Source organism: Patagioenas fasciata, chromosome 5 (genome assembly GCF_037038585.1).
Source record: "Patagioenas fasciata isolate bPatFas1 chromosome 5, bPatFas1.hap1, whole genome shotgun sequence".
Classification (NCBI taxonomy): domain Eukaryota; kingdom Metazoa; phylum Chordata; class Aves; order Columbiformes; family Columbidae; genus Patagioenas; species Patagioenas fasciata.
The window spans coordinates 31756458-31780824 of record NC_092524.1 but is presented as its reverse complement, the minus strand read 5'-3'; the positions used below and the strand labels follow the sequence as shown (position 1 = coordinate 31780824).

The 24367-nt window shown below is 41.4% G+C and overlaps 2 protein-coding genes across 6 annotated transcripts in view; one reads left to right on the top strand and one right to left on the bottom strand.

Moving 5' to 3' along the window:
- Positions 1-23011, bottom strand: LOC136102700 (photoreceptor outer segment membrane glycoprotein 2). The gene is made up of 4 exons (XM_065840002.2): positions 22008-23011; positions 7467-8135; positions 3334-3580; positions 1-1914 (listed from the first exon to the last, which is right to left on the bottom strand). Exons 2-4 carry the CDS (start codon positions 8045-8047, stop codon positions 1648-1650), a joined length of 1095 nt encoding a protein of 364 aa, XP_065696074.1. The 5' UTR covers positions 8048-8135; positions 22008-23011; the 3' UTR covers positions 1-1647.
- A 223-nt stretch (positions 23012-23234) lies between these two features.
- The window catches only part of TTBK2 (tau tubulin kinase 2), a 111286-nt gene continuing 110153 nt past the window's right edge, over positions 23235-24367 (top strand). For 3 of the 5 annotated variants that reach the window (XM_071809232.1, XM_071809231.1, XM_071809230.1), the window contains exon 1: positions 23235-23375. The gene's annotated coding sequence lies outside the window, so the exon portion shown is untranslated. The remainder of the gene's footprint in view (positions 23376-24367) is intronic. The other 2 variants (XM_065838669.2, XM_065838667.2) reach the window with 1 other exon arrangement.

Sequence of the window (24367 nt, the reverse complement as noted above, 5' to 3'; positions counted from 1 at the left end):
AAAGTGACAAATTCTGCCAATGATACAAGGATATTAAATTAAAAAGCTTATTTTGAATATTTACAGGAGGCTGTTCTGAAACTTAGTGGTTGGATCATAACAAGTTTCAGTTTGGATAAATGCAAATGAATATACCTGCACAAAAACTAACATCTCACACTACGGTTTTATATTCGTATCAATTCTTGGTATATTTATAGATCTTTAAATATGTTTCTGAATGCTCAGAAACAGTCAAAAGGGTAAGCGATGATAGGAACTCTTCAGAAAGGGACAGAAGATCTGTTTGGTTCATGATGGCTTCAGCTCTGCACATGCAGTGCTGTTCATTTAAAAATAATAAATGGAGGAGAGTGACAACAATTATCAAAGATGCGAAGCAGCTTCTGTAGAAGATTAAATAGCAGCTGCTTCTAACTCAGAAAGGGGTGTAACATCAGAAATGGCATAGAGAGAACAAACCAGGAATATCCATCAGCTATACCCTTTACCATGAATTATGGGATACCCCATTAAGCTGTCAGGAAGTCAACGAGTGAAGAGAAACAGTTTTTCAAACAACGCAGAATTGACTCGTGAGAAATTAAACTTTGAAGCTCATTGCTGTAAATGGTTTGGATGTCAAAACCATGAATTGGTTGTAAAAAATACTATGCAAATTCACAGGGAAAAAAAAAGTCCACTGAGATTTATTGAAACCCTGTGATACAAAACCCCTCTGTACCCACCAAGTTCCTGGAAGTGAGGAGGCTTTGTCACAGGAACAACTATTTTCCAATGGTCTTGCTTCTCATAAGCCTTTTGCAAAGCGTCTGCTCCTGCAGACAGACACCCTGCTCCCCACACCCTGCCCAGTCCTTTTTTATTTTTAAGATACTTAAGTATAGGCCTAAAATTTCAAGCAGTGAAGCAATTGCATTTGAAATGACAATCATGCATGTAAGCCCGCCTAAATTACAGCATAGATTTTTATATCACACACTTTATTTACAATATATTATTTTGGTATAATTCTTGCTTATTCTGGTATCATAAAAGAAAATATTTTTTGGACAGGAAGAGGATTTTTTACTGTTGCTTTTGTACAACTTCAGAAGCAAGAATAGTTCTGCTTTGAGTATCACACTGATAACTTCTTTTACCTGATTATATACAAAGAACACACAAGCTCCCCAAAGATATATTTGAACAACGTATTATTCACAACAGTAAGAAATATTTTGTTTGGTGTTTTATCACCTATTCTGTATCTGTATGTTTTTTCCTGCTTGCAATATTACTATTAACAATGCATTACAGTCATAGGGCGTCCTGTAGCTACAAGCGCCTGGGCTGTAGGTGCCTTTCACTCTGGGCACTGACAAAGTTCTTGGAATGTGATGGAAGAGCTGTCAACCGATCTTTGTCTTCATTCATTCCAAATCATCCCTGATATTTCAGCCCCTGGATCTGTGTAAATACTTCTGAAATTAGGAGCTTTTTAACATCAAGGATCATCAGTATTTGTTTTAGGGTAAGTATTTGCTTGTTTTTAAACTTGCGCTATCAGATGTTACTCAGAATTTCAATACTCCAGCAGGAGCTGTCAATTTGTTTTCTTGAGCAGAGAACTCCTACACTTGTGATGTCATTTATTTGAAGCCGTGCCTAGCTAGCTGCCGGAATACATTTTGTCGTAACATTGGATTTGCCACAGTTTGTGTTTTGAACATCAATGTTGGGGTCGTTCATGCCTGAGACAGTGGAAATCTGGTTGGCTTTGCCTAGGTTCTTAATGATATTGATGTTGTATTTGGCAGTTTCCACAAAGCTGTTTTCTAGTAACCAACCGTCTGATTCACCCTCCAGGTCTCCCAGCAGCAGGACGTTCCTCATGGCTGTTTGTAGGTACCGGACACCAATAAGGACAGAGAGCTGTAAGAAACAGTTAATGGTTAAACAGTTTAAACTACAGCCTCAATCCTACCACTAAATGAGCATTCTGACTCGTGTGTTTACAGGGCTAATAATTAATATTGAGTAAAGCAGACAAATTCTTTATCCCAGCGATACATCCAACCACTCTTCCAATTACATTTTTTAGAAAGAATAATACTAGGGAGAGACTGATTGAGTCTCTTTCCATTCTTCAGGTAGCATTCCCACTTGCATATTATTAGCATGTAAATATCTAGAATTATTCAGGAACAGTGCAGCCTCAGAGACTACAACCAATTGATGTAGAATGGATGATCAATTAATAGAACCATCAGTCACTAGGAAAAGTCACTAGTCTGTTAGTTTCTGTAGATTTTTTTTTTCCACTGACACCGATTAAGTTCGAATTTCTTTCAAGGAGTTTAATCATTCATGTGTCATCCACATGTGTCCTACATGCCAATGCATTCAAATTAAGTAGTAGCTCAAGTGTAAGTTTGGGAAAAGCCCCGCTTCCATAGTTCTGTAGGAAATGAGCGTTAGCAGATTGTCAACGTTTAAAGGAGCTCCGACAGCAGCAGGCTCATGGATTTTTCATGTGCTGACAAAGGCCTCTTGTTTCTGGCACTGCCACCCCATCTAGCACTGCTTGAGGACTGTTGTGAACTATTTTAATTATAGTTCTAATATTTATGCAATAGAGCAATAATCAGAAAAATAAAACTTATTAAAAAGGGAAGAAAACTGTATTTTAGCCTATGCCTTTGGGAGGTCCTTCACCTGTGGATGACAATATCCACGCAACTTTCTTTACAGGCACCACCAAAACATGGCATCTTTGCTGATGTATGTACTCACCTGTGATATGCTATTTTAATTGCATAACAAGCAGTCTAATCTACATCTAACAAGGTATGTCATGTTTGCAAGTACTGTCTCTGTGGTGAAGCTATGTCATGTAAAAAGGAGGCTTTGAGATATTAAAACTTACACTTGATTTTTACTACCAATAATTGTATTCAGCCTAAGGTCTGCTCACATTTTGTATATTCTGCGTTAAAATCGACTTAAAGCAATCACCTTATTTCCTTGCAGTTGTGTCACTGCGTGGATCACCCTGCATCTGATCCCACAAATGCTTCAGGGAAGGCAATATCCCATAGTCTGCTGAAAAAGCTCTGTAAGTGTGCAGAATTATATACCTCATTTCTAATAGTTCTCATTGTCAACTACATTTGCTTCCACACTGGGGACTTTGAGAAAGTTGTCTGGACTAAAGGAAGACTTTGTTGAAGTGCCCGTGGACTTACAGCAGATACTGAGGCACCTCCCATATGTCACACCGTGGTTGTTTCCCATCCTAGAGAGCAGGAAGTCTCTGATGAACTTGACACAGACCGTTTTTATGAGACATACCTCAAACAACCAGATAAGCAACGCTGTAATGCCAATGGATCTCATGATAGCAGTGTAGTAATCCAGCAGGGCCTCTCTGCACCCCTTCACCCAGACGTTGAGCTCCTCGGTCAGAAAATCGTAGTTGTAGTGAGCGCTGTTGTTCGTGAGCTGGTACTGGATGCAGGGCCGGGGGGAGCTCGGGTTGCAGCAGCTGAAGGGCACCCCGTCCACCAGGAACTTCCCGTCAACGTTGCTCTTCAGACGGCTGCAACAGGACAGAAAGTTTGGGCACGAGGTATCTGGCACAGGCAGCAGACGGTGGCTGTGATTGTTATAAAAGGATTATAATGGAAGTCTGCTGCAACTTGGCCTCTCCTATTAACGAAGGGAAAATGGGAATATACCTATTTCCAACTAGAAAATTGGCTCACTACAGGAAACCCAAGTTTTTAATCTGCTGTATTAAGTGCGGTATCAGTACATTATCTCACATGGTTCGCAGTGCTGTGCGTGCAAGATGTGGATTCATTGTTCACAGAGATGTTGCCTTTCTAGGTATCTTTGTGCTAAAAATACTGAAGACAATTTCTGATCTTGTTTATCTTGGTGGAATTCTTATGGAACCTATGGCTCTAGAGTGCTTCACTACTTCTGGACTGATTTTCAACACAAGCATTCCTTAAGAGAGAACCTGACACAGGAACAGCTTTGCACGCTGCAGGAACCACTGGAAATGGTCCCCTGGCGTTCCATCATCACACCCACGTGCACTGGCTGGGACAGCACAGGTTTTGAGATGAATTCATAAGGGAGTTTCTACTTCTTGTAACTACACTTTTTGTAACTTTTGAAATGACTTGTATTAATTGTTAAAAGGTATTCCTTTCCTTACCCTATAAAATCAGGAGAAAAACAAGTAGGAAAAGAAGAAAGATAAAGAAATAGGAGGGAGAAAAAAATAATAGGATGGAAAGAGCACACAGCCTCAGATTAACCATGAGTTTCTGGAACAGTTAAATGAATCCTTCACATCCATATTCCTTGTATTACCTGCTCTTTAGCTAGTCCATTCTTGGGAGGACTTCTGCTTCCAAGTATGCTCTTCAGTGAAATAGATTTTTCAGAAACTGGAGAGTATATAATGTGATGAGAGATGCTCTCGCACTCTGGGGCAGTAGCCTCTAAGCACGTATCTATTTTCACGCTCATTGCAAAAAGCTTATTTCTTGAGAGAGCCCCACAGGTGAGAACTGTGGCCTGTTTTAATGAAGCCCAAGCCCTGTAGCCTTTGTTAGGGAGCCAGAATACATGAAAGACGACTTTCTTTTAGATATCCAGCTTTCACCATTTGCTAATAGTAAAATTTTTAATATTTTCCAAAGCTAATCCTAATTTATTAACTTTTACAAATCATATTTTCCTGTTCCACCACAGATGATCTAAATTAAAGGGAGTCATCACAAGAAGCTCCTCAGGTGAAGAGAAGCAGCAGAAACTCTGCTGTTCAATGTTCTTTTGGGACTAAATGTATCCTTCAGAGTAAACATAAGCTGCTGGGAAGCTCCTCAGTATTTGTGGCTGTGCTGGGATGGCAAAATAATTGCTTCCATTTTATTGCTGTGAGCCTGCTAAATACAACCTGCCTTTTTTTTCCCCCCTTTGGCAGGGGGTGGAGTGGTGGTGATGCATTTTGTTTTGTTCAACATTCTGTCAAAAATATCTCTCTCAAAGATTTTGCCCAACACGTCAGGAAGTTCATCTGCCTTTTCCCACCTAGCAGCGGGTTAGGCGTGGACTCCTCTCCATTTTGAAGTCTAGCTCTTCCCTTTGTGGCCATTGTCCTGGTAATGACAACAGGACAAAACCAATGCAAAAGAACCCAAATAATCAGACTGGAGTGAGCCAGCAGGGTAACGGGCACAGGCAAAACCACTCGCTGTGAGGAGAACGAGAAGGGAGCCAGAGAGGAACAACAGGGAAGGATCGAATGTGGGAGGAGAAGAGAAACCTCCCCAAGGGAGAAGAAGATGGCTGGCACCTTGGGAAAGGGAAGCTTTGACCTGGGCCAGCAAAATGCCCTGTGTATTTCAGTGACATACCCAAGTATAGTACAAAATGGCTAAAATACAATCTCTTAAACTAGGTCCTTAAGCTTTTCTTTTGATCCCAAGCATCCATTTAACTTTTTTTTTTTCTTCCTGCCACATGTTATAAGGAGGAATCTTCCTTCTACTGCCAACAAGAACAGTTTCCAGACATGGGTTATGTCCCCCCACTATCGCCTTTCCTCTGCTATCGGCAAACTAAATAATGGTGTAATCTCAGTACTGTTATAAGTCCTCAGTACAGAGCTCAGGGAGTGAGACATTCACTGCTATTTGTTGTTGTAAATCAAAGTTGTTATGGTATTGTATAGCAAAACTTGCTTTTGAGACTATAAAAAGATTATTTTTACCCAACCCAAGCAATAATATAATAGTACTGCTGTAACCTGCCCTGTCCTCTCACCGTTCCCGTTGATTCTCTCATTTCTTCTCACATTGTGGTGCTGGCAACACAGATATCAAAGTGAGGAGAGGAAAGAGGATTGTGAAGAAAGTTGAAAAGTTCAGTTTTGTAAAGGTTACATGTGAGTATGTCCTTTCTCAACTGCTTTGCCTCTTAATGAACCAAGAACTGACTGACATACAGTACAAGATGAAACTAAGAAAAATATTTGGTTCCTTCTCCATCCCTTCTGAACACCACCAGCTGGGCTTCGCTTCTAACTATTTAATATCAAATGTGTCATTACCAGATTTTTGGAGATCATAGGATAATTTGGTTATATAGCATCAACTTGGGATTCTAGTAATCAAGATAGAATTATCCAGGTTATATATGGTAAAAGAAATTTTGCTGTGTAATTACTTCCCTCACACACATTTTACTGGCATCTTCTGTCTATGCGGAGCAAAAACTGACTATAACAAAAACTATTTTCAAAGTAATGGCAGAGCACAAGTGACCCTGCAGAAGAAAAGAGAGTTTAGCTAAGACTCTGGGTGAAACAATACTGTTTCTGCATGTCTCACAGAAATATGTGTTTTACTTTTGTCCTCGCAAGAAGATGCTATTCTTAAGCTCTTCTGGACCATCTTTGTTGTCTTGTCACTTTTCAGTGCAGAACCAGGATTTAAAGCACCTCTTAGGTCAGCCTGCTCTGTGCCACCGCTGCTTTCCACCTTCTCTCTTGAGAACACTTGTTCTAAAGCTTCATTTTTTCCACAGCCAACTGCTTCACACGTGCCGATGCCCTCTTGTCTGTATTCTCCCAGGTCCTGTCCTCTGCTATATTTGCAGCTCTGTACATTTGCTTTGCTGTCATGGCAGCTTCACATTGCAATTTCTGTGACAGTAAGGTCTTTGGTCTCCCTTAATCTGGCTTTGTTGTCACTGATTTTTAAGCTCAACAAAACAGAACACTTGACAAATGTCAGTCAACCTTTCTGTGTTTGTCTTTCCCAGGAGGAGCACAGAGCTACGTTGCTCAGATCAGTGAAGACTCTTTTTCAGCTTCACAAGAATTGCTACATAGCAGAGTGTCTACTTTTCTTTTTTTTTTTTAATAGTTAGCTCTTCTATTGTCTGTAAGAATTACCAGATTCTTCTTTTTGAGCGTACAACTTCACAACTGCTAAATCATGTGAAGCACCAAACTGAATTTTTTTCAAGGGTTTTTATCCTCCTTTTTAATGCAGTGTACCTCGTGTTGGCAGTTTCTCACATGTGAACACATAGATTTGAACCTGGGTTTGCAAAGCCTAATATCTTGAAGGAGAAAGAACTTTCAGTGTTTAGGACTGACTGTACAGTGTATTGACTGTACAACCCTTTTTTCTTTCCGTTATCAGCTCATACATTGAAATTTTCAGGCAGCTAATTCATCACCTTAAGAAAGGAAAGATACATCTTTGTTTTGCTTAGCATCCCTAAAAAGCTAACAAAAGACAACTTTTGATTGTGCATGTAGTCAGCATATTTTGTGAGTTACATGGTTATTCTACAGTTTTTTGATTAAGAAAAAAAGGTCTAGTAAAAATTAGTATCTACTTTGCATTCTTGAATGAGTTTTTCTCCTAGAATTTTTTTTATGACTAGTTAATACTTACTCCACAACTTCCTTGGAAGCCATATTCAGATAACGAGCAGACACCCACTGAATTTCAAACCAGTCTCTAAAGCCATTGTTTCCACAGCACTGGAATCCAATTTGTAACATATCCACTGTTTTCTTTAAGAAACATCGTCCAGGTATGTCCGTGTCCTTATAGAACTTAATAGCATCCCTTAGTCCCAGATAGAGAGACTCCTCCAGCTCGTTCCTCATGGTGTAGCACATCAGAGCACCCACCAGGATGCAGAAGGTAAAACAGAAGGTACATACGATGTATGGCAGCATAACTAGTTTCCATCGAGAGAACTTGTTGGCATCTGAGCAGTCATAGCAGATCTTGCCACCCAGAAAGTTGATGATGCACGCTATGACCCCGACAGAGATCAGCATGTTGGGGAGAGAGCTGATGTCCCCTTTTGCCATCACTTCATTGCGCTTCTTGATCTCTATTTTCAGAAAGAGGCCGAGACTGAAGAGAATGATCCCACTCACAACAGAAACCCAGTTGAGGATCCATAAGATCTGAGCCAGTTTGTCCCTTCTAGTTTTGGTGAATTTTACTTTGAGGACAGCCATAGTCCGATCAGTGTTAGGAAGAGAAGCGTAGGTCAAGGGAAGCTCGTAAGCCGATTAGGAGCATGTATCCAAGGCATGCAGCACAAGTCTGGAGAAGAGACGGGGGAGAGATTACTGTCTGTTTGACTTGGTATTTATAGAGACTACAGAAAACTCCCTGTACAGCCTCACACGCTCTGAGACCTGACAAGAGAGTGCCCCTGTGAAATTCATTGCTTACTCTTTTACAGTGTGAATTGCTTAAAAAAATAAATGTGTATATATATGCATATATACATACATATATATATATTCTAAGGACTGACTAGAGCAATTAAGTGAACAGTAGAACCAATAAGCTCTAAATTCCTATAGATTTTTGCCAAGAGCAATCTTCTGAGCAGATTTTCTGATGACTAGAAGTGAGCTGATGTGCTCTCTTTCCCTCTAGACACTGTGCCTTTCCCTTCTACTTGTTGCCTGTATTTTCTTGATGATTCCAGGAATTTATAGTTCTTAGATTACTGTGCCATGGTTAGATTTGAGTTCAAAAGTTGAACAAGCAGGACAAGCCAGCAGATACATACAGCATAATCACATCAGTCTTTTTCCACAAGAAAAAACTCCCATGAAAATAGCACCAGAAACACAGGATTTTAATCCTACACTTAACCTACTAGGATGTCATCAATCTTGCAAAAATTGACTGTGCTTATCCACACACACAAGATGTTCAACAGCTTGTTAAACCGTCAATGACTGTGTTGGTTTTCTAAACAATATTATCAACATTTTCTTAACTTTTAAGTGCTATATTACTGGTGAACAAAGCATCCCCCACTGCATTTTCCCACTTGATCTGCTATAAAAGCACCACCATTTTTATGTGAAGTAGCATATCACTCTACCAAAAAAAGCAGAACATCCTCACAACTTAATCAGCAGTTTAAGATGCTCTCCTTCTTTCTCTACATGATTGCCCTTCCTTCCTTTCTGAAAGTTCTTATTAAAAAAAAAAAGGTTTTGGAATAGAATGATGTATTAAATGAGGCATGTTTAATCCTTAGGGACTCACTGTTACTGGCTTAACCTCTGCTCCTGCAGCTGAAGTTGTTTGTTCTTTCTCCTTGTCCTGACAATGGTGACAATCACGTCTCATTCCAACCCTCCTGCCACCTGTAGAGACTGGTTTTCTTTCCGAGTCCTCAATATTCCGGTCAGAATCCTAAACTTCATTCCTGGTTACACTTTCTGCAACAACCTTGACTTCTTCACTGCCCATTGGAACTGCTTCCACTCTCCTGGCTGAAGAAGACTCTGCAGCCCAAGGGACACCACAATATTTTTTTGAAGGAGAACCATTTGAAAAATGACAGGAAACTACTCACATATTTAGTAATTTATATCTTGTGTATTTTATTAGCTTGTTTTTGATACACCTGCTCCTGTGTTATTAAAAGACCTTTAATAACTTCCCATGTGATCTACAGGTTCTTTTGTTTTTCTCTCCAAAGATCAGAATGATGGGCATAAAATATATTCAGAGAGACTTCTATTTCAGAGATTCACAGCTGAAGGAGGACTTCGGTGTTTCAAGGTCTGTCTTCTCCCCAGCTATTAGTGGATCTAAGAAAAGACACCAGCTTTCCCAGCACTTTTAACCTTCCTACTCTGCAACACTACTCACTTCTCCTTTGCACCTCTCCAGTTCTGTCACAGTCACGGGCAGAAAGCAGCTAATAACATCCAAGATCTAAAACTTGTTAGAGTTGGAGACAATGTGTTTTCAGGGTACGTGATGTGGACGCAGAATGATGCCACAGTACCTCAGCATCAAACCATGAACTTTCACCCTTCTTCAGTGCTTCCAATGCTTTGTGATCACCTTTCTTCAATACATACAAGATATTTTGAGCTCTTCTTTCTTTCCTCCCCAAAAAACCTGTTCTCAGCATGGTCTTGTACGAATCCAGTAATTTTCATTGGAATGATCTTTATATTATACAACTCTGTATTTATATGGTTATACAGTCATCTAATTCCACTAATACAATTGCATTTGTAAACAGTAAAACACAATCCTGTAAATTGGGTGAAATGGAGAAGTATAAGCAGCTTTATTAACGTATAATTATTTTTAAGCTAGAGGGCTCTGCTACTTAACTTCATCTGAGTAAAACTGGTATCAGCTAAAACGGCATGAAAACCATGTGTAGACAGGCCGTACAGAAGTGGGGCTTCACCCACCCCCTGAAGGATCCACGGCTGCAAGGAAGCTTAACGTGGGGTAAGCAGATTGTTGTAGAGTTCAAAAAGGTAACGGGATCCCAAGATCCTCATCTGTGTATGTCGGAAGGACAGTCATATTAGGATACAGTCAGATATCTTCATGCATTTGAATATTTAAACATTTTAATGTCTGTGAGATTTAATTCCTATTGCATTTGTTTTCTCCTGCATTTAGAAAGGAAACTATTCAAGTCTGTGTATCTTTTGTACAATACACAGAATAGTGTGCAAAAAAATATATTTTTTTTCCTTACCACTCTTATTTCCAAAGGTGTTGAGGCCAGCAGCTTTCTGACTTTAAAAACAGGGTCCTAATTTTAATTAACATTAAAGCTGATTATCAGTTATAGTTGAATATTGATTGTGATCATATCGATGATCATATCGATGATCATGATGAAATACTGATTATTGATAGGCACCTCTGTACAAACAAGTCCAGAGAACAGTCACTTATAAAATGACAACACTTTATTCACCCCATTCTTCTCTGGTATCCTTGAGACCTCATTTAAAAGGATCATGTGCTGCTGGCACAGAATTAAACCTCCATATGAATTCAGCTGACAGCCCGTCTGCTAAGCCTGGAGACGGCATCTTTGATTGCTTCACCAGTTAAGCAGTTCATGACTTGAACTTAAATAGCTGCAGACAGCTGCTGCAAATAGCTTCATTTGCCCCTGATACTCAGGTCTTGGATCTCGCGACAGAGAGAATCTGTTGTGAAATTTCCTCCCTGCTGAAACGCAGTTCACATTCAAAGGCCAGTGTACTAGAATGCATCACACACTCTTCATTTATATGAAATACATGTATGTATTTGCAAAATGCATCTGTAGTGTTAGGCACACATATAGTTACAATGTCACTGAGAACACACTACCCACCAAACATCTTTTGCTTTAACATTTGAAACAAAGTTGTAAACAGTTCTACCTTTATTTGCAATTCATCTACTCAAGAGGCATTGTTGATTTTGGAAGACATAAATTTGAGAGTTTCTGTCATATTAAAGCCATAAAGAAATTCAAAGCTGGATTTCATGAGCAGGAAAACATTCAATCTTGTGTGGCTGTTCTGATATAGCTCCATCCCCCATTTTCAGACACCTAAAGTTAAAAAAACCCGAAAAAAGTATGTGCAAGAGCAATGCTCCAAGTTTGTTCCTGCTCCCAGGAATCTCCTATGAGATTGCCAGCTTCCTTGGTGCAATTCTAATATTGTTATAAGACCAGATTTCATGGAATATTCACACCCAGCTGCCACAGGTGCCCACACCGCAGTCCTCCAGCGGTACAAGATCTGCTATTTCACATGAGCCACACTGCCAGGGAAAGGGGGGAATGAGTGGCTGGTGCAGGGCAGTGACCACTCATTGACTGACCCCGGCTGTCACTGAAATACCGGAGATTGCACAAAGGATCTTTGCAACAACTGCACTTCTCCTGAAACTTTGAGTGCATCAAGCCTGGGACAGAGGAATGACTTACCTATTCTGTTCCTGACGAATTAGTCTATCGGAAACACCAAGCAGAAATGGTCTAGTATTCCCAGCTTCTGCACGGATATTTCTCTTGGGATAATTTTTTTCCTATGCTAACAGTTTACTGAATTTATTTTAGATAATGAGAAGATTCTCTTTCTATCAATACACCATCATCTTATACTTTCCCTAACTGTTCAATGAAGTATTTAATATATTTATTAGCATAAGATGTATTGCAACATGCATGCTGCCATATAGTAGCATTTTTTGAGCATCATGAAAAAAGTTCTTCCAGCTGAAAGAACTGAAGTGTTCAGATACGAGCTAAAAGTGTCTTTGTCTTGTTCTGCAATATGTATTTTTTCTTCTCCAAATTAAATGTGCCAGTGGGCTCCTGTAAAACCACAAACGCTCCTAGTAGTTCGGTAGAACAAACACCTCTATTGAAGTTCTTAGAAACACCTCACCATTGCACACGAGCCACTCAGGGGTTCTGAAGCATACAGACACAGACATTTTTTCCCCAGCTATGGGAGAGCAAGCTGGATTTTGTTCTGTAAAGGGAGAAATATTTATTTCAACAGAAGATGCCAAAAAAATGTGGAAATCTCTCCCATATTACTGATACTGTTCTCAAGCTTTCCTTGTCTTACTCACTTCAAATACGTCTTCCATCCACACACTGTAGCTTTTTGTTTTCAATATGCCATTTACCTCTTCCTCTGCTATCAAACTCCCAACTACATAGAACAAGACACAGCACAGCCATTTATTTGTTTATAAAATTTACCTATTAAGCACAAATTGTCCAAATAAATTTGGCTTGCAATTTTGTCATAAACCAGCCACATTTCTCTTACCAGTTTCACTAAAATCCATAATTTTAACTAAGCACACATTCCTATCTGTAACTTACTGTAAAAGAAACCACTAACCTGCTTCAGAGAACTGAACAAGATCTCAAAACTGGTAACTTGCTGAGTACAAGGGAGAAAATGCCTCGATCGGTCATCCTGAGGAGGAGTGAAGTACTGATTTCCTCATGTCTGTGTAGTTCTTCTGTCTTTACACTGCCTCACCCACGGAGATAGAGAAAATGTCTTCAACTCTTCTGCCTGTGCTAATCTCTCCCTCATCTCTAATCGTAGCTAAGAGATTTATTTCAAGGGTCTTATGCCACCAGCTTAAATACCACAAAACAGGCCAACTAACTGAGAGTGAAGTGAGATCTCACTGACAAAATGGATTCATAGTAATTTCTTTCACCTTTTTATCCCCCAGACGTTTGGGCTGGTAAGCAAAAGAGACTGTTCTTCAGTACTCTTTAAAGTCTTCATCAGTTCTTAATTTGTTCTTAATAATAAATATAGGTCCAAGAGAGAAAAGGATGAGAATAATGAAACTTTGAGCTTCTGTGGGAAGGGAAAATCTGTCTTGGGCAACCATAATTTACATTCACTATTGTGTGCCTTACCCATCATTCCATATTTTGTTGCTTTGGATGGAATTCTCTGTCCTTTGTGTATTGGCTGTGACTGTGTCTAAGAAAGAAATTCAAGTAACCAAGAACTGTTGGATCATCCTGTATGACTCATGGTAGATTCTGCTTCTGGAAGCTTTCCAGGTTCAGGAACAATCTAGTAGAAACCTATGTCCGAGACTCTTTAAAGCTTTATCCCAAGCCAGAAGCAAAAGCATTTTGGCATTTCTGAGCCCAGCATGTAGTGATTTGTGGGATGGACACGGCTGGGTTGAACTGGCAACAGTAGTGGCAACAGGCTGAGTCTGTAGCAATGCCTGATCGAGATGTGGTGATGTTAGTACCAGAACTGAATCACTAAGCAGGGCTAGGTTTGGACTACAAGGCCCACAGCACATCAGCAGAGCAGAGAGAGCTCAGTGAGCACACACGACTGACTGCAAGGGACCCTGCACCAGGGACTGTAACGTGTATGAATATTCTCAGCAGCATAAACTGTCTTTGCCCAGTTAATGATGAGCAGTAAACCCATACCATGCTATTACTGTGATTCAAACTGTGCACTGTGGCAATACGCCTCCTCACCTCATTTATGGTCTCATGCTTTCATAAAGACAGACACCCCTCTGCATGCATCGGTATTATCACACTCTCTATCAGGGAAAGGTGAAAGATTAGTTATCAGTGCAAGTCAGTCTGCCAAAGTCTTCAGAAAAGCAGAGACTGGAATATCTGACTACAATATTCTAAGAAGAAAAAACAATTAAGACTTGCTAATTTGTCAGAAGTAATTTCATACATTACTGTGTGGAAGACGGAGACTCATAATTGCCTCCATGGGGTGAAAAATCCCAAGGACATATTCTGACAGGATAAAGTCTTACAGTGAAATTCCATCCCTCTTCAGTTTTTCTGATACAATCAAACTCACAGCATTCGTTCTGAAAGCCCCATCCAACAACGCATCATTCAATACCGTACGGCAAACTTATACAGAGCTGCTTCCTTGATGTATGGGGGGGTCCTCTGAGCCACACACAGGCTCAATGAGGCTTTTGCTGGCAACTTCAATTCAGAAAAATGTAATTCACCATACCTTCACCTTTTTAAAGAAAATATCTGAAGTAGGGCTTCCAGTTTTCTATCTTGCTTATGTGCTGATGTACAACACATCCAGGAAACTTCAGATCAAGAGCATATGTGATACATCTGGGACCTGTTGGACCTACTGCATATGGACCACACAAATGCTTGCATATGATCAAATACACCCCAACTGCACTGAATTAGTCCTGTGCACATGGATTGTTCATGCTTTGGACTTGCTGTACTTGTGCAGACCACAAGGAATATGTTAGATCTGTTCCAATGCATACATTTGTGTACAAATCAACTCTATGGAGCATATTCAACAGGTATAATACTCTCCTTGTGGACAGCACGAGTACACAAATGTACATATTTGCCTAGGATTTTTGAGCTATTGCTTGCCTGGCATGTGATGTGTTAGAAATCCTGGACTAAGTCCCTGAAGTCCTGAAGTCCCTTTCTACACCCAGAAAAAGTTCATGTGTGAAAACCACCCACAAACATTCGTTACCCCTGAGTATTAGAAAATGTAATTGCCTCAAATACCTACTAACAGAAAAGTGCACCTTCCCTACTTTTGCTTTGCAATATAAACCCAGTACTTGCATGCATGAAAGAAAGCAAGCAGAAGATGGCAGTGCTGCTGTACATAGATTTTTTCTACAAAGCAAAGAAAGAAGCTTTCTTTTATATGTGTTGGAGAGATGAGAGGTCACTCACACAGCTAGTGAAAGCTCAGGAATGCATCATTGTAAGAAATAACTTTAATGCAATCTTAATGCAATTATAGGTTGACGCTACCTGTAGTTTTTGTTCTGTCTCATACCAGGAAATTATTTCAGCTGCAAAGTTAATATTAAAAGTTGAGCTATTCAGAAATGAGTTTTGGTTTTTGGCAATCTATAACTAACCATGATGTGTTTTCTTATAGACCTGCTGGAAGCCTGGACACCAAGACCATAACGACAGAGCAGCATTTTGTAACTCGGCAGGAGTGGCTGCATGCGTGGGTCTGCCATCTATCCCCCAGAGGCATGGAAAGAAAACATACACTTTCCTCCAAACCGTGGAGATAGGTGTGCTGTTGCTTTGGATCTGAAAGAGGTAAATTTAGTAAATGTTTGGCCAATTACTTATCTGTTTAGTACCATTCATATATAGGTCCAGAAGCAAGGAGAGATGTGTTATGAATTGGCCTAATTAAACAGCTAGTTGGGTTCATGCATGCCGCAAAATTTAATTTCACATCTAGTTTCCAAAAATTAATGTTCTGGTTTTATATTTGGATTGCTTTGTATTTCATCTTATATTTGATGCAAACAATAACTAATGATAAGAGATTTCGGAGTAACGGACTAAAACTGGAGGAGCTCAGTAAGTCTGATACAAGCATGTACTATACAATCTTTAACATGTCAGTGCTTCAGAGGGAGAGTCCCTATTCAGGGAGAGATTGTCACTGATATGTGGGGAGATGGTATGAAAAGGGGAATTCAAACAATATGCCTTTTTTGGCTTTTGTAAAGTTGTGAACTACATGGTAGATGCTGAGAAGCATAAGTTATTAGGCAAACAGAAGCAACTGCGCCTCTCAATTACACTTTTGAACTTTTAGGAAGGAAGCATAGTGGTATCTAGACGATTATGGTTGTTGCAGTTAGATGAAGATACCTAATTTAAATCCCAACATCCGAAATTCTTACAGAATTGCAGCGTTGGCAGAGGTAATGTCAAAACTCAAAGACAAGAAAAAATGGGGATAGGCAGTAATTTAAGAGAGCCCAGTTTATACATTAGAATGCCACAAAGCCCCAGCCGGCAATTAAGCACCATGCAGCCGCTTGCTCACTCTCTTCTGGCTGGATGTGGGAGAGAATCAGAAAAGTAAAAGTAAGAAAACTCGAGGGTTGAGATAAAGACAGTTTAAAAAGTAAAGCAAAAGCCATGCATGCAGCCAAAGCAAAACAAGGAATTCATTCACCACTTCTCATGGGCAGGCAGGCATTCAGCTACCTCCAGGAAAGTCGGGCTCCACCATGCGTAACAGTTACATGGGAAGACAAATGCCATCACTCCAAATGTCCCTCACTTCTTTCTTCTTCCCCTAGCTTTATATACTGAGTGTGACCTCATGGTATGGGATATCCCTTTGGTCAGTTTCTGTCAGCTGTCCTGGCTGTGCCCCCTCCCAGCTTCTTGTGCACCTGGCACAGCCTGGGAAGCTGAAAAGTCCTTGACTGCTTAGCAACAACTAAAACATCCCTGTATTATCAACATTATTGTCATTCTAAATCCAAAATAAAGCACTATATTGGCTACTAGGTAGAAAATTAACTCTATCACAGCCAAAACCAGGAGACACTGTACTACAGTTATACCAAAAAACCCACAATGCTATGCTCCATGCAAAATACTGTAATTGTAGCTCATTTAATTGCCCAAAGAACATAATAGATTAAACAAATCTGAAAAAGAAGTATTATAATTTTCATTTTTCAGATGTTTAAAGGTTATAACAATACAGATGCTGCAGCAAGTCTCAGGCAAAAAGGAAATTATAGCAGACTTGCATGCACTGCACTGCACATGTACTGCTAGTCCTCAGGGCTCCTGTATATTCCGGGAAACACCATACAGGTACTGGCTCTGATTTCAATCCATAGGAGCTGCACTGTCCATACCCTCTGAGTCATCCACTCCTGACTCATGGTGAGTCATTATCAAGGGAAAACTAAGGCACAGCAATAGTGTATTCACCTTAAAATCAGACCAGCAGCCTATGGTAAAGCTGGAAAGTGAACCTCTATTTTAAATTGGTTGGTAACCTAAAACTTCTTTCTTCACTGTAATTTTTTCTGAAGACTCCATTTTTACAACCTTTCTCATAATTGGACTATGCAACCATCTTGCTTTTCACCTTCATACCTTATTCATTATGGATCATATCATCACAAGCTGGTCATCAGGAAGCTTTTTGCAGAATGAAATTACACTCAAATTATGAAGGCTCCCAATGCAATTTCCCTTACATAATGAGGTAAAATTTCCTTTTTCTATTCCATATCTCAAATCATCAATACTTTGGTGCACTGTGCTGACAATTGACCCTTCTTTCCCTAGCACAGTAGTCAGACATATACTCACATTTCTCCTTGAAGAGACCGCCTACAGACCTCCTATTCTAATCAGGAAGTCTCCCCATTCTCACCATATTATAAACGTGATGTTGGTGCTGGTTTCACTCTCTAGACACCATTTGAACTGAACAACATTATTCAGGACATCTTGTAAGGAATCTGACATTCTTTTAAAAAGAAGACAGTCACCAAAAAAAATACTCACAAAGTTTCTGAAGCTGTCAAATAGACAAAAACCAGCACTTAGACATGGTCCTCTTAGAGCTCTTCCAAAAAAGATCCACGATCCCTCTGTCGCTTCAGAGGTGACTTCATGCTCTGTGTCTAGAAATCATGATCTATGAAAAAAGACTGATGGGACTTGACTTTCTTAGTGTAGAGAAGACCAATGGTGAGGTGAGAATAGCATCCAAGTAATTTTAAGGTAGTTGCACAGAGGAAGGGAATAAATTCCTTTGGTGATAGGAGAAATAATGTGTGAAATCTATCTTCTAGTGAGAATAGTGGAACAACCTATGAAAGAAGCTTGATTTCCATCAACAGAGTACATTTAGAAAAGGTTGACAAATACTGGCCAGGAATGTTGTAGGGATGGTTGGTCCTTCCTTGGAAAAAAGGCTGAACTAGATGTCTCAAGGTCTCTGATTTTCCATTTGCTATGAACTGGATACCTGTTTAAACACCTACAAAACTTTATACGTGCTTCCCCATCTTTGGTCAAAACTTCTTTTGCTCCATTGACTTCTGCCTGAAACGTGAGCTTATAAAACATGTTCACCTTTCTACTCCTCAATGAGAACATTCTTTCCACCTCCATGTATATATTCATTTATAGTTACAATTTTCAACAAATTCTGGCATTTGGTGGATGTTCATTTGCTGACTAACCAAACCTATGAATTTTCCATCTCTTGAGAATGAATACTTACGGAGTCTGTGCATCTTGCTATCTATCCCCCACTTCTATCTTTTTTCTTTTTCTCTCTTATCTTTTCTGACAATCATTTGATTTCTGACTCTCTCAGAAAATTTCTGGAGCTTTGTCTCCTACTTCTGTGGTCAGATAAGCAGAAACATTATTCAGAACTTCTGACTCATACAGAAATAAATAAATAACCCAAACACCCTGATGTCTAGGCAAAGAAGTTCCAATGGAAGTATCTGAAACCAAGGAGTCTGTACTTCACAGGATGAATCATTTACTCCCATACACATTTAATTGAAGAAAATAACAGCAAAGGTCAGAAGGTCTTACACATTGTTAATCATGTCACCCTTCTTCATCAGCAGACATATGAGTATGTTTGTGTATAGGTATGGTTTTAAATTTTTAAAGATTCCTTAAAGAAACGTTAGATCATTCCTTTCAGACAAAAAACACTTATTAGATATTTTAATACTTATTATTAAATATTGAAGCTATATTAGACATGTAAGAACATATTTACAGGACTCAGAATTATTTTTCATACAGTAAAACCGATCCGCGAATTGTACTGCCAGGCACACACCAGCACAACTAAGATTTTTCTCTCTCTCTCTTTTTTTTTTTTTTTTTTTTTTTGTTTACAGCTTTCCATAGCAACTACTTAGTTACAATAAAGTTTGCTCAGGTAAGCCTTGATATTTGGAGTAAATTCTGACAGTAATCCTCCTGCCCTCCAACTTCAAATTTCTGGTCTGCAGAACTTTTCTTTTGTTTCCTTGCAGTCTACAGCAAAGTTAGACATTTAGGATTGAGCTAAGACAAAACAGTTGGCTTTACTTACTTACTTTACTTACTGATTTACTTTGCACCCCTTCAGATATCTAAAAATCTTCAGAACAAATGCAGAGGTGTCCATTTGCAGTGGTTTACAGCTGTTGAGTAACTTTACTAAGTAACTTCATTTCCCACTCTATTTTGGAAGTCACAGACTAAAGTTCCTGCTAATACAATAATTCTGACTTCAGAAAAGGTAAACCAGCAGACAATGGTTTCCAGTACTTGTTCTTCTCCATGCCAAAGTGGAATTCAATTCTTGGCAAGACTTGAGCTTTTGTTGACGCAAATAATGATTTTCCCCTTCCTGTCATTTTAGATAATTTATTTATAAAATTAACATTTTTGGTATAATTTATGATTCAAATGTTAATTTCAGTGTGTTTCTCAGGAATCATGAAAGCAATGTAATAGTTTTAAGAAGAAATACTTAGGTATACTGTTTACATGCATAGACAGGTAGAATGTACATACGAGAAGTCACCTTCCAGAGACCATTCATAGTAGAAACAAACTCAGAGAACCTGCAATAGATTGGAGTTAGAAGCTACTCTTCTTTCTACATGAGGTCTAGTAAACTAAAATGACTAGATTAATTCACAGTCACATCAGAGCTCAACGTTTATTATCTGTGCTGGGGTACTGCACTTGAATATGCTTGCAAGAGATTTCTAGTTTTACAGGAGGGTCTAGGATACACATTATTCCGTGAAGATTCAGAGGTGGTTCTTCACTCACATGTTTTTCATAGATTGGTTCAATGGCTACATGATAAGCTCCCATACAAAAATTACAGTTACATCAGAATATACAAAATACCCTACAGGGTCAGATGCACCTTTTATAGTTAATCTCCCTTTTACTCCCTCTGCATCCAAAACTGGTGCTAATGGGATGTTATGGAATATCAGATAATTACCACACAAAGCCAGATACAGCAACAAAATACAATTAGTTAAAATATAAGAATAAGGTTATAGTTACACTGCAAAAAGAGGCACATTTTTTACATTGAGATAGCCAATTAGAACTAACAATGTAAAACCTAAATAAAGAGCATCAGACAAGTTTTTGGCTCAAGGTAACTTTTTCCAGGCCAAATGAACACTATGCATCTAAGCTTAACTACCTGTACTGCTACAAAAAAGCTAGAGTAGCTTGAGTCCATATTTACATAGAGATATCTTTTTTTATTTTGGTGGTGAGGATATTCTGTAAGTTTGCACAGACAGAGGAAACGCTGGTGTCTGCTATATTTATTATCATCTTTGAACCAAAAATAGTACAACAGAAAGTCATGAAGAACCTCTTGGTATATTTCTGGAGCAATGAATTTAAAAAGATTAGATCTTTTTTGTAAAGATCTCCTGCACTTAGGTGGAAATAGATTTTCCTTTTGAGAAGACTCAGTTTTTGTTGTTGCTGTTGTGGTTTTGGTTTTTTCTCTTCCCTGCTTGACTTGTATTTGAACCACTCAGGTTTTGTCTACTTATAAAGAGTCCATGGTGAGTTGAAAAACTAACACATCACTAACTTTGATGATGAAAGGCTGACTTTCAGTATGCTAAGACGACGTTAATGATGCAATTTCCATGATACTGTGCATAACAACGTGGTTATAATACATCATAAATTAACTTCTGAAGTTACAAAGTGATGAGAGAAACTATGCCCTTTGGATTAGCAATGATAAACAGGTAAACAGACAAACCAGATAAACAAGTTTGTTAAGCCTTTCCACTCTCTTTAACCAAATTGGAAAATTTTCCTGAAAAATTCTACACCTTAGGATATATGTAATTCTTTGGGGAACAATAAGTACTCTTCACAAGTGGATTCATATTCATGAGCTCCCCAAGTTTTGTTGGCACTACTTAAAACCAGGGCTATAAATAGATAGGGTATTCATCTACCCTCAATTACAATTTGGGAGGAAAAGTACTGTTTAGAGAGAATGTGAAAAAATAATTTGTTTAGCATATAAGAGGAGTAGCTATAAGGCACAGGCCTATCCTGGAATAACTGTCACCTTTACAATGCCTTTAAGACAAGTTTGGAAGAATACATGGCTCTGGTAGAATATTTTCCACCTGAAAATTTGTGAATGTCTATCAAATGTAAGCAAAACTCATGATGCCAATTGGGGAAAAGAAGTACTATTGAAAAAGAGAAAAAAGAAAAAGGGAGAAAATAAAAAAAAAAAAAGGAGCAACCCTCCCCACCTATTTCAGTCAAAGTTCGTTCATTTCCATTCACAAAACTATTATTTTTTCATAATATCAGCTTTCTTATTAACTGCTTCAACTGTTAGTCAGGACACACTAGACACAAAGATCCTCAATATATAGAAGAATATATGCATTTCACCAGTGCACCCACCACTACAACTGGTGCCCACTGCTTGAGGTAATTCACTTCGTGAATGAAGAAGCACCTGGCTGAAGCTGACACTGAGCAAGTCCAAACTGTTCGGACTCACTTAGATTAGGTTCACAGCTCCCACTACTGGGAGCTCATTTGTAAATTACAAGCACTAACATCTTCCCACTCAAAGAAGCAGTAGGAGATACTGTTTACTAACCTTACTCTTTGACTATGATCTCCTAGCAACAAATGAAGAAAGGGCATAAATTACTCACACTATCATCATCTTATCTGCCTGACTGTAGGGAAATATAAGCTATTTTTATTTTTAAGGAAACTTCATATGAGGGGAGGACTGCAGTGTGTTTACTCACTTCATAGGAGCTGCTGCAAGGACAGCCATTCTGTCCTTCCCATGAACGGGTCTCTCCTAGCTGCAGGTCTGCCAGATGGATTCAGCCTCTGGGTTGACACCAAGGCCTACACAGGCATCCCGTCAGCTGTTGTGCGATGGCACACTGGCACCCACCGCATAGCACCCGCTCCATCATCTCACCAGGCTGGGGAGTCTCGCCTGCAGTAAGGAATCACCCGTGAGAGCCCAAGCTTCTCTTCCAAGGCCATACTGGCCTATGCATGGGATACACCAACTGCTTCCCGGTGCCACCCAGGGGTGGCAGCCCTGCTGTGTCATAAGGGCAGCGTTAGCCCCGCGCAGGCGACACAAGTCCCTGAGGCGACGCGAGGGACCAGCCTTCCCGGCCCAGGCCATTCTCTCCTCAGCTCTCTGGCCCCGCGGGGGAGGCACGGCAGCGGCCTGCGCCCTGGCAGGCCCCGGGCAGCCCCGTTCCGATGCGGGGAGCTTCGTCGATGAGACCCGGGGATGGCCGAGCCCCGGCTGCTGAGGAGACCGGTACCGCAGAGAGGACACAGCTCCCCCCAGGACCAGAGCGGGTGCTGCAGCGGGGAGCGGCCCTGCAGCGGCGAGCGCCGTAGGCCAGCCTCGATCCCCGTCACAGGCGCTGCCTGCTGTTCCCTCAGAACCTCGGCGGAAAGTGGCTGGTGGCGGCTGTGACGGGCCCCACTGTCCCGCCGCTAGCGCGCCCGGGGATTACAGTGCCCACCAAGGCCTTAGGCCACTCGGCTGCGCGGAGGCGACTGTGGCTGGAAGCGAGGCTCACCGGCCCTCAACCAACCCCGCACACAGCGCCCTTTCCAGGTGCGCCCGCCTCCGGTAGCCTAATTGATCACGCTGACAACCAATCGCCCGGAAGGAATCTCCGCGGCTGCCCAATCACCGTTGCAGAAAAAGGGATGCGGGCGGTGCCCTCGAGGCCAGCGGGTTCGGTGGCTCCGCGGGTGAGGAAGAGCGAGAGAGGGGGCGGCGGCGGCGCGGGCGAGCGCGGTCGAGACTGCCGCAGGGATGGCGGCGGCGGCGGCTGTGAGGGGGTTAACCGCTTTAGGGAGGGTAGCAGGCCTCTCCATAACCGCCTGAGCGCCCTTCTGCGCTGCGCACAGCCGTTACCCCTCCCCGCGGGCGGGCCGGCGCCGTCCCGGCACTGCAGTCGCCATAGAGACCGCGCCGCACGCCATGGGGCGGAGGCTGGGCCGGGGGGTGCCGCTCTAGCCGCCCCCCCGCGCCGCGCAGACCATCCCCCGCCGCCGCCGGAGGCGCGGGGCCCCGGAGGGTCTCGCCGGGCCGCGCGCCGCCCCGAGGAGTGGCCGCCTCGGCCCCGTTCCAGGTGAGGAGACGCGGCGCTGCGCGGCGGCGGTCGCGGTTACCCCTGCGCGCCCAGGGCGCCAGCCCCGGCAGCCGGGCAGGGGTTTTCCCGGGGGGCGCTCAGGCCGCCTCAGCGGGGCGCGGCCCTCGGGCTCCGACGGCCGAGTCCCCAGCGCCGGCCCGACCGCAGCGGTTGCTGTGTGGGAGCCGCGTCGCCGTTTCTCATCCCGCGGGAGAGGGAGTTCGCCGGGTGAGGGAGCTCCGGGGGCCACGGCCCGCCCCGAGGGGGTGCGCAGGCAGCCGGGGCGATCCTGGCTGTAGAGTTGGGGTCGGCGGGTCCGGCGGCGCCCGCAGCAGCAGTCATCGCCGCCTCGGCCTCTACGCAGAACTCAAATTTATAGGCACGAGATCTTTTTTTGTCCCTCCCACTTGCTGCAAGAAGGCAAACGGTACCGATATTTACGTGCTGTGATGGCAAAACATTCCAGTTTTTAAATAACCACATCTCTCTTTCCAGTTCTTAATTGTGGCATGTGTGTAACGGATGCTTATGTGGGCAAGACTGGATGGGGGATCAGTCAGTCTGTCGTCTGGCGCTTTAAGTGCTGGAGCCATGAGCAGCAGTTGCATCAATATATGAATACAGATATGCCTGGCTAGGCCGCAGATGCACTCACTACGGTGATAATAGTAAACGTATAAACTGCATGTGGAATAAATTTTAAAAATATACTTTTAGCTTAAAAAAAAAAAAAAAAAGAAGGGGGAATACCTTGTTCTTAAGTCTAAAGATGATCTCTGGGGTGCAACTGCATCCTTGTGCTTCTGTTGTCACTGTAGAGCACAAGCAATGAGAGAACCAAGATTGGTACAAGATTTCTAACCTCTGATGTGAGTGAGAGCAGTTGGGAATAGCTGCTAGTGTTGATGGGGATGGATTTGCAAATTTTAATAATACTAGTGTGTTATGCAGAGGGTGGACCTGGGGGGAGATGGACACAAAGGAAAGGCACC